The sequence below is a fragment of the Anneissia japonica genome, unplaced genomic scaffold (assembly GCF_011630105.1).
Source record: "Anneissia japonica isolate Jap-2015-1 unplaced genomic scaffold, ASM1163010v1 scaffold573_len2283161_cov171, whole genome shotgun sequence".
NCBI classification, from domain to species: domain Eukaryota; kingdom Metazoa; phylum Echinodermata; class Crinoidea; order Comatulida; family Comatulidae; genus Anneissia; species Anneissia japonica.
Genome location: NW_022719802.1, coordinates 2,241,126 through 2,251,732, shown reverse-complemented (window position 1 = coordinate 2,251,732; position 10,607 = coordinate 2,241,126). Strand labels below are relative to the sequence as shown.

Genomic DNA, 10,607 nt, shown 5'->3' with positions numbered 1-10,607 from the left:
AGTGTAAATATTGAAAGTATTGAAAATGTAGAACTTGTAGAACTGGGTATTATCACTCTACAGACTGTTTCATGCTAATGCAATCTTCAGGAGTGAGAGAATACAATGATTGTGCGAGTATATGAATGCTAAGACAGGTGAAAATGCAAATGAGTTAATTGTTTTCAAGTAGGTATTTGTTGCTGTGCCTGCATTTAGACAATAGCTCGGCACAAACCACAAATACACTTTTAACTCCCCCAAACACAGAAACAGCACCGTACTCTCCAAACACGTATGGAAATTAAAAGATAGCAACACACCCTACAACATTAAATGGTCTATCATCGACAGAGCATTGGCTTACTCCCCAAAAACAAAACGCTGCAACCTGTGCATAACCGAGAAACTCCACATAATATATTCAGACAAACGGTCAACACTAAACAAAAGAACCGAGCTATTGTTCTACAAGTTTTCATTTTCAATATTTTACTAGCAACGTATAGTGCTCGATACACGTGATAATGCAGAGCGTAAATATTGATTGATATTGATCATATATATATATATACATATATATATATATATATATATATACATATATATACACACATCTATACATATATACACATATATATACACATAAGCATATATACATATATACATATACATATATATACATATATTTATATATACATATACTTATATATACACACATACATATCTATACAGACATATATACATACATATATACATATCTATACAGACATATATATATACATATATACATACCTCTTATACACATCTAGATGTGTATAAGAGACAGGTATATAGTATTAGCAATATACCATCGCTATTTCACAGTAACCAAAACATACATATACACACACACACACACATATATATATATATATATATATATATATAATTATAGGCATATATGTAGTATGTCGGTTATAGTGCATTATAACAAGGTCTCTACTATGCTCTTCACACGGTCACTGGATGATAGATCAAACTCAATGCATGCACAGGCTCCGTGGGAGTATTCCATCATGACTAGTTTCGTTAGCAATTCATATTCCAACCTACCAGGTACCCACTTATAATCACGGATGAGAGAGATATAGGGCCTATTTATATATATATATATATAGGCCTATATATATTCCATTTGAGGGATCGATATTCATTCATATGAAGTTACCGTTATCTATGTTACTGCAAACATCCTAATCAAAGATTAAAATGTTCAAGTAGAAAGAATCCGTGTTTTGACACTGTTTGTTTGATATCTATATAATAAAATCTATACGTTATCGGGTGTACAAGAGGTGACGTTTGAGCTAGGTCAGATAAAAGACAAACCCTTTCAGCCTCATGTAAAATTTCAGCATACTAGTTTCAGATATGGCTGAGAAGAAATATGAAGGGGGTGGGGGAGGGATGGTGGATATTCACGTAAACGACACGAACCGATATAATACATTGTATTATGCCTTTCGTTTGGGTGTTATGATTCAGCCCGTGAAAAGGCATTGTGTAGTAATGAATATAATACCAACCTCACTATGCCATGGTGAGGTGAATGAAAGGACAGTTGGAACATAAAATTTAGTTTCCATACAATCGCTACAACCCTATCGCCGACAGCTTTTGGTGATGCTGATTGGTCGGTTGAATCAGGGAGCCTTTCCCGATTGCGTTGGGGACTGCGCATGCTACGCAGTAAAACAATTGCACTGAAAACACTGTAGCGAAAGTGTAGCGATTTTATTGAAACCAGGCTTAACCCGACGGTCGTATAATAACTCTTTAGTTGCCTCTGTTTATCAGACAATATGCATAGGGAGGGGAGGGGCGGGGTGTCAGTAGGCTTAAGGGCGAATCCAGATCTTTCATGCAGGGGAAGGAGGAAAGCGCCTCTTTCGCCATCCCTGGATCCGCTACTGAGGCTGCTACAGCCTATTCATCCATCGGTTTGGAAACATTGCTTGTCCTTTAATCTTGTTTTATTTAGTCGCTGGTATGCTTACTAACAGTTTACCCTACTCACACATCGTACAAAGGCCTACCAGTAGATGATGATTGACAGTTGCCAAACATTTCAGAGAAGTGGACCTTTCTGCACGAAAGCTCCTGTAGTGTGCATAAAGTTCCTGGCCTATCCATTTCATTTTACTATAATATGTGCAGACTATAGTAATACGGACACTCAACACGTTAAAAAAACAGGTGCCAAACTCGTGAAATTGTGAAAATTGTCTCAAACTCGTGAAAGTTTTTCATATAGGCCTATAGTTAATTCATGCGTAAGCCCGTACGATACCATAATGGATTAAGATTTCTATGCGAGTCTATGTATAAGAACAGAACACGAATTTATACCATTTTTACACATCTTACATAACCATGTTAATCAACGGTTAACTTGATCCGTCGTAGTAAATATTAGGGTTTTTATGTAACTTACTTAAAACCTGCTTACGTACTTGCTCAATGCTTTCCGTTATGTTCCCTTTTATATTTACTTAAACCATTAAACTCTTGCCAATACATTAACATGTGAATTACAATAATTTGTATTTATGTGTTAACTGCTAGAGCACACAATTAAGCCGGAAGTTCAATAAATTGAGGTGAGAATAATTTTTATGATTTACCTAATACATAGACAGCTTGCATACAATAGTTAGTTCTGTAAGCTGAAGAAGACCAGAGGACTGGTAGAAAATTCCTTTGAAAATAAATAAGTGTTCTATAGTAGTCCACATGACTTTATGCTATATATATATATATATATATATATATATATATATATATATACTGTGTATATATAATATATATACATGTATAGGCCTATATACATATTTATGTGTGGCCTATATAAATTATATAATAATTATTATAAATACAGTACGGTATATATTTATAAAATATATATAGACCTACATATATTTTTATATTACTATTAACAATACATATTTATAGGCCTAAATATTGTGTACATTAGGCATACATAACCTAATAAGACATCTTTGAATCTATGTTCCGATTTAAGTATTCTTTCATTAAAAATATAAAATAGGCTTAATAATTTAAGGATGTGACCATGAGCATAATTTCATATACATGTTTTGTATGTGTTGTTAGTCTACAGATTCGATTAAAGTTGTGTTGTATTTCCTTATCCAGTCTTCTACTATAAAAAAGTTTTTATAATAGCTTTGTATTCTTTCTTTTGCTGAGACAACCATCACCATTGGAATGTTTATCTAGGCTCTTAGTCCGGTGAAGTGGAGACACATAATTTATCTTGTATTTTAATAGTCTAGTTGAAGGGTCACACAATACCTAAAAATAAAGTGCACTAATGTTTACATACGCCCTTGTTTTCTATTGCGTCCTGGGTTTACATAAGGGCATAGCAACAGTCTCATATTCATACGAAGTGGAGAGCAAACATGCGGAGCAGGGAGGAAGTAGCGTAGTCTGAGTAAACCGTCTTAATTTAGGAGGTACAGTGTACCCTTCTTCCTATCCACTCACTCCTGAAGATTGCTATTGCATGAAACAGCTGTAGAGTAAATTCACGCTTGACATAACCTTTCTATTATTATTATTACTGTATTATTAATGTATATATGTATATGTATATATATACATATATATATATATATCATGTATATATATAAACATATATATATACATGTATATATATATTTGGAATTAAAACATGCATAAATACAATATTTAAGTAAAATATTAATTCTCTATGAAAAACGAACAAGTGGATTAATCAATTAAAAAAATAAAATCAATCAATCATTAATCCAATATATTGTACCGTAATAGTTTATATACACAGCATACTACATCAAGAATTCAAGATCATAGCGACTTAACACAATAATTATCAGCTTATAAATAGACCCGGGGTGGCAAACAAGGGCGCCACAACATAATGAACTTGGAGAAATAGACATTGATAATATAATACACTTTGATTCCGACATTTTAGACGTTGGTCACAACTTTATGTAGATCTAAATAGCATTTTAACCGAGTCAACAATTCTTGAATATTTGCAAAACAAAATTACAAAACTTTCACCACACACTTTTCAAAAAAAAAAAAAAAAAAAAAAAAAAAAATGTACAAGAATATACTTATAATAAGCAATAATAAGTATTCAATATAAGTATTCAATAAGATAATTAATTATATAGCAAGTGAGCAATTTTACTTATGGACAATAAAAGTTAATCTGTATGTGTATAATATTTTAATGTGTAGTACATTATGGCACCTTATATTATACAATCAGTTCGATGTATAGTTTGTAGAAAACCTATAAAACACATTTTATACCCATAATATAAGTATAAGTACATAATATTCAAACTTGCTATATTTCTGTACAAAATGAATATTTTGGACGACGTTTGTTTATTTGTGGGTGAATTTTTAGCACATGCCCGTCGGAAACTGTTGAATAATTTATTCCTAAATGTAAATTTCAACCAGCAGATTGTCCCTCCCCGTTATGCTCATTAAACACCCTTCATTTCGGTTGCACTAGCTCGAGGAAGTTAATTTTTCAACCGAGAACAGCCGAGTAGACTTTCGGCTGATTTGCAAGCCAAATTTTGACCATATTTGGTCATTTCCGTAAACGTAAGCGTTCGTGCTCTCGGATTACCGACAGCCTTGTTTACACACAAGGCGTGCCAGACGATGACGTAAATTAATATATGTGAATGAGATCGGAAGTTATTATCATAAGCCTTTTGATTGGACCAACACAAGAAATTCCGGACGTGCCAGCTATCGGATGAATCGGACGATTACAATGTTTACTACGAACACATACATTTTTACAAAATCTAACAACAGTCTTCAAAAAACAAAATAATAATATATTTAACACATTTAAAAGTAAAACTATACTAAAATTCATATTAGTGTTACTCGATTTTAATTTAACTAACATGTTCTAAGAAAAATAGTAATTTTGTTAAAAACGAATGACCCTTACCCAAAATGGTTTCGCGCTATTGCTTTTCTGTGATTGGCTGAATTACCATTGACGCAAATGAACTTACGTCACGGCAATATTCCAAATATGGCATTGATTTTTGTCAATGAACGCCAGCCTTCTATTCTGTTTTTTAATAAAAATATCGACAGGAGCCGAGAAGCAACATTCGAAATTCGGTAGACCTCGGGTTCGGAAGATCTTCGGAAACAATCGTGAGAAGACTAAACTTCGGATTTAATGTATAAAATATTTTCTACGAAATAAATATTGTTTGGAGGACGAAAGCCTGCCCACCTGCTTTACTGCCCACGTATGACTTGGAGGAATACCACAACTCAAGACATGAGGAAAGATAGTGAAGCTCAGGGACAATTGTCTTCAGTTGATTATTATCTGCCGTTACACAACCAAGGAGAATACCTGCCAGTCCCAAAATTCTTAACGATAACAGCGGAGGACATTAATACGTTAGCTACCTCTATGGCTCAAGCATCGGACTTATTTCCAAATGATACTGTAGATTTGCATTCACTCACATGTAAGTACACACTTATTTAAATGCTTTTGAATTTTATTTTACATCTTTAAACGCATTTGACTTACGACTCTAGTTCAACATAGAAACATTTATTCAGTAAACATTATATAGGCCTATTGTCATAAATAGATCCAGTCACCATCGCTTTACCCTTATTATTGACTGTACGTTGACAGGGTCCTGGCTAGACAAGGCGTTTTTACAAGCCGAGGGTGGTTATTTATCGTCGTTTCGGAAAATCATTCTACGATAATGTGTTTGTGTGATTGACTAGATTCTTTTAATGCATGCTTTAAAACTCAATCATGAATTCTATTAACATACCTCAATCGTAAATCCAACTCGATATAATCCATAAATTAAATGATTTTAAGCAATGTTTTCGGCTGCAAATACAACAAGCCTCTCTCGCTAAGCAAGATCTCGCTAGTCTGTTCTGTCTACGCAAGTCTGCACTTCCGTGTCAACATAGTAATTTGTCGTCATCAAAGAGAGTTGGCTATAGAGGGCAGTATTTACATTTTTTTTGTAATCGCCGCCGGTCGTCTGCCACCACTTTCCACATGAATGAAAACCTCAAAAAGTATGAAAATTTGCTTGGAAGTCACTCTTACAATCACTCCAAATATTTAGGTCCACTTGATTAATTGGTACTTACATATTTTTCCCAATTGTATATAATAATTTCAATGCCGAATGACCGGGAAGATTTGCCGCCCACGCAAAAGCTTACAATTCTTAATAGCACTGTCCCAAGTTCAATACGCATAATAGTGTTCAGACCTTACCGAGTGTGTTACATTGATTCGCCCACATGTCGGCTGTATAGCATACGCTTTCAATGGAATATATGAAGCAAAGTTCGCGGTCTACTAAATCTATGAGTGCGTATATTTTTATAAATTTATCTTTATCTCTTGATAGGAATATTATATGTGTTATATTTTATTATCTTATATTAAATATTTGGTTTTCTTATATCTTGCAGCGATCGACACTGACTTCTCCGAATTCAAACCACAAGTGTCATTATCTGAATGTTATGTTCCTGATCATAACATGAACACACCGTCCATTTCGGATGCCCCACCATCTATTCAGTACAGAGGAATCATTGCAACAGCACCAATCACATCTTCTTGTGAGGATAGTTTACCAAGTTGGATCCCAGGAACAAATACCCTCACACCGACAGCTATCGGCAGCATCATTACAAGCTCAAATAGCTTGATTAATGAACAGGACGGGGCTAGTATCCACGTTAGTATGCCAGATAGTCAACCTGTAAACGTGAGCCCATCACACTCCTCAACATATGGCGTCCAGTCACCTCAAGGTTTGGACCTCCCCTTCACATCACCCTACCAACAACAAGTTCCAGAAAACACAGCGAGTTTTGATAGCTTCGAACAGATCACGTTCCCAACCAGTGTTGCGCAGGTCGCCTCTAGTTGTGAGCTAAGTTACCCAGCATCTGTCCACAGTGGATTGAAATACAGCTGGCCCCAGCCACCGACGGAAAATATCCCGTTTTTACCACACCAATCATTGTCACAACATAATAATCGTATGAACAAATCACAACTTAACGTGCAACCTTCAGTCACTCACCACAGCAACACACCCAGACCGATCAACGAAATAGCGCTCGGACAACATTCTATGCATTCTAGTACTGTGTCATCGCCAGATCTCCTCGCCACCACTCGTGAAATTTACAAGAACTGCCCAGCACCGGGCAAAATGACCACCATGCCTAAACCTCGCAAATACCCAAACAGACCATGTAAAACACCACCACACGAGCGCCCATATCCCTGTCCTATGGAGGGATGCGATCGACGATTCTCTCGTAGTGACGAGTTGACCAGGCATATTCGCATTCACACTGGTCAGAAACCATTCCAGTGCCGAATTTGCATGCGAAACTTCAGTCGAAGTGACCATCTTACAACTCACATCCGTACTCATACAGGGGAGAAGCCGTTTTCTTGCGAAACATGCGGAAGAAAATTTGCCCGTAGTGATGAACGAAAGCGACACAGCAAAATCCATCTACGCCAGAAGGTGAAGAAGGAAAGCGAATTGTTGAAAACATCTTGCAGTTTCCAACATATCTCAACTGCTGTTACAACATCATCTTAAATACTGGGATATATTCATACATGAAATAGGAAGCTGTTATTATAATATGTGTAATTTTGGAAATATACTCTGCTACAGTGTTTTATCGTGTATATTATTATCAAAATGAAATTATGTGTTTTTGCTATTTGTTCCAAGTGGATACATTTGTAATGGAATCCACTTGTGTTGGACTTGTGCCTAGGCCTTCTTGATTGAACGCCTCAAAACGAATATCGGTATGTTTATATACCAGTGGACTATAGCCTAAAGCTAGGCTTATATTGACAATGTCCTAGTATATCTAGGCCCCCTACTTTGAGTAGGTTGTGAAAGCTTCAGAACACCATACTGGTGATTCTGTATAATTGGACTTAGACTTGGCTTTTGCCAGTCAAATAAGCATCGCTAATAATTTAAAATATATGGCTGCAATTACTGCAACTGACGCTTACTTTTTGGTAACATAATATATATTATAGGTATCTTTGCTAGCTTCCTTTTCTTACCACTTGACCATGTTATATTTACCTTGAAACAAAATTTGGTTCCCATTTCACTTACTCTAACCCTTGGACCGTCTGGTCGTCTGCACGAACCTCATAGGCCTAGGTCTGGAGGAAACCTCCTAACCGAAGCTTTCGATAGCGTTTGTTGCGGGGGCTTGGACGGCCAATCTGTTTTTCAATACTAAGTCAAAATTCTATTCATACGAATGTGTGGGCAGGCCCATTTAACATAACAGTATTGAATTGCTAACAAACTCTTGTTTTGATGTTTCTGAACTTAAATTCTAAATATTTTTAATAAGAGAAATGTTTTTACAATTATAAGAAATAACTGAAAATCGTCAATTCATAATCATGTTAATCATTAAATGAGGTATTTTTTATATTGCTTGTTCAATCATATGCAGATAAACAACATAATTTATTAATATGATTTATTAAGTTATCAAATCCATCATTGAGCCTAATACATAGTATGATTTTGTTAAGACAAAAATAAAAAATAAATAAAACACCGAAATAGTTAATTGGTATGAATTTTCAGATATGCATAATATCATTCATAATAATGTATGTTGAGGTTAATCAATATTAGATATGGTTCGTGATTTGATATAAAAGTACTTGAAAGAAATTGTTGATATTGATAATTGATAAAAAAAAAATAATGACAAGATCATAATATGTATTGTGATGATGCAAAATTTTCATGTTAACTGAAATGCTTGGAATGTTTTGGCCAATTTCTTCATAATCAACCAATGGATAACCTATCCTATGTTTTATTTCAATTTTATTCTTACAGTTTTCTAAACTGTTAAATTCTTCTGCTACTGTATGGAGTCGTATAAAGTTAGGTAGGCCTGCCCTATTGCAAAGGGCTAGCCTCACTCCGATTCTATCTAGTTTTTAGTGTCACACTAACAGTGTAGGCCTAAACTCCCTGGTCGCGCACCTTTTGCACAAGGCAGCCACGTAACCAGGGAGGCTAGAATATTGCTGCTTTTAACCATAAGTCTTGTCGATGCATTCGGCTCGATAATAAAATATTTTAAAATGAAAAATAGATATACTCTGTTTGTCGTTTTATCGGGTCGTTCAGTGGTATGTAAGATTTTGTCAAGAGACTGTGAGATTTGTCTACAATGAACGAGAAGATTGACTTTCAAAAGAGCATGTTTTGCTGATTGGTTTAGAAAGCACTTTTGACATTTCAATCACAATTTGGATACATTAATTACACACAGTTACATAACCAGACAGTTTCTCGTTTCAATTAAACAATTGATATTCTCATAATTCATTCAAATTTATTAACTTAAATTAAAAAAGATACAATTTAAAAAATTAAATAACTTGTTTGGAAAAGATACGCTACGTTACAGCACGATACAATATTACAGAATAAATATGATATTAAACTGACTACATACTCATAGACTAACGTTATATAGGCCTATATCATACAATACAAATAGCTACAAACGTATCAGAAAACTTTAAAGGATCTATATTATATTTGGGGCTTAAATCTTGATACATTTGCTTTCAGTAAATGTACATGATAAATACTTATATTATATACCGGTATATCTCTATAATAAGCACCATGGAATTATGATAATCATCGATCACCTTATATCCAATAGGCATGTTTATAGACATGTGTCCGAAGTGAGATAATTTAAAATGTACAAAAATGAAGCATCGATGGTAATTATGATAATGTCTGTGTTGACAATTAATTTGACACAAAAAGTGTAAATATATTTCATCAAGATCTTCACTTAGCTATTCATTTACAACCCCACTGCCTACGAGTTTGCGTGGGACTATCCAAAAGCTGTCTCTTATACACATCTAGATGTGTATAAGAGACAGTGGCTATAGAGGGCAGCACACTTGCATGCACATCTCAGTTTATATAATTCAGAACTATAATAACAATCGGCCTCTATATTTGTTTGACAGCACCAGGACTACTTCTTCCAGGGCTTTTTTTTTATGTTATGTCTGAATTGCTCTGACTCATCATGCTACGGCCACGACTGTCGGCGACGATACTGTCTCGCTGTTACTGGTGAACACGTATACCGATTAGTTGCGCGTCCGTCGGTGACAGTCTGATAGCTGTCTCTTATACACATCTAGTTAGAGTTCGAATTATTACTTATTAGATCACAGTGGATTGCGATCTTTATCTTTGAATATACATACTTACCTGAGGACATGGTTACGAATATTCCTTGGGTCTATAGCCTTTTCGATCAGTTTAATCCTCGTTAGGTTTGACGTAAATGCAACATACAAAATATGATACTATATAACAGGTTAATATGCATTAGGAATTCCCCTCGTATAAAATGGAAATATCTTATAATAACAATGGTCATTTAAAAGTAATTAATAGTAG

General features: G+C 34.8%; 1 protein-coding gene and 1 long non-coding RNA gene across 2 annotated transcripts in view; one reads left to right on the top strand and one right to left on the bottom strand.

The window, feature by feature from the left end:
• LOC117111026 overlaps positions 1-6,533 on the bottom strand; it is a 16,195-nt gene extending 9,662 nt beyond the window's left edge. Inside the window, exon 1 of the long non-coding RNA XR_004445799.1 lies at positions 5,886-6,533. This is a non-coding gene — a long non-coding RNA (uncharacterized LOC117111026). The remainder of the gene's footprint in view (positions 1-5,885) is intronic.
• LOC117111025 (early growth response protein 1-like) lies at positions 5,170-9,262 on the top strand. The gene is made up of 2 exons (XM_033253887.1): positions 5,170-5,561; positions 6,550-9,262. The coding sequence occupies exons 1-2, from the start codon at positions 5,336-5,338 to the stop codon at positions 7,704-7,706; spliced, it is 1,383 nt and encodes a 460-aa protein (XP_033109778.1). The 5' UTR covers positions 5,170-5,335; the 3' UTR covers positions 7,707-9,262.
• Positions 9,263-10,607: the final 1,345 nt, after the last annotated feature.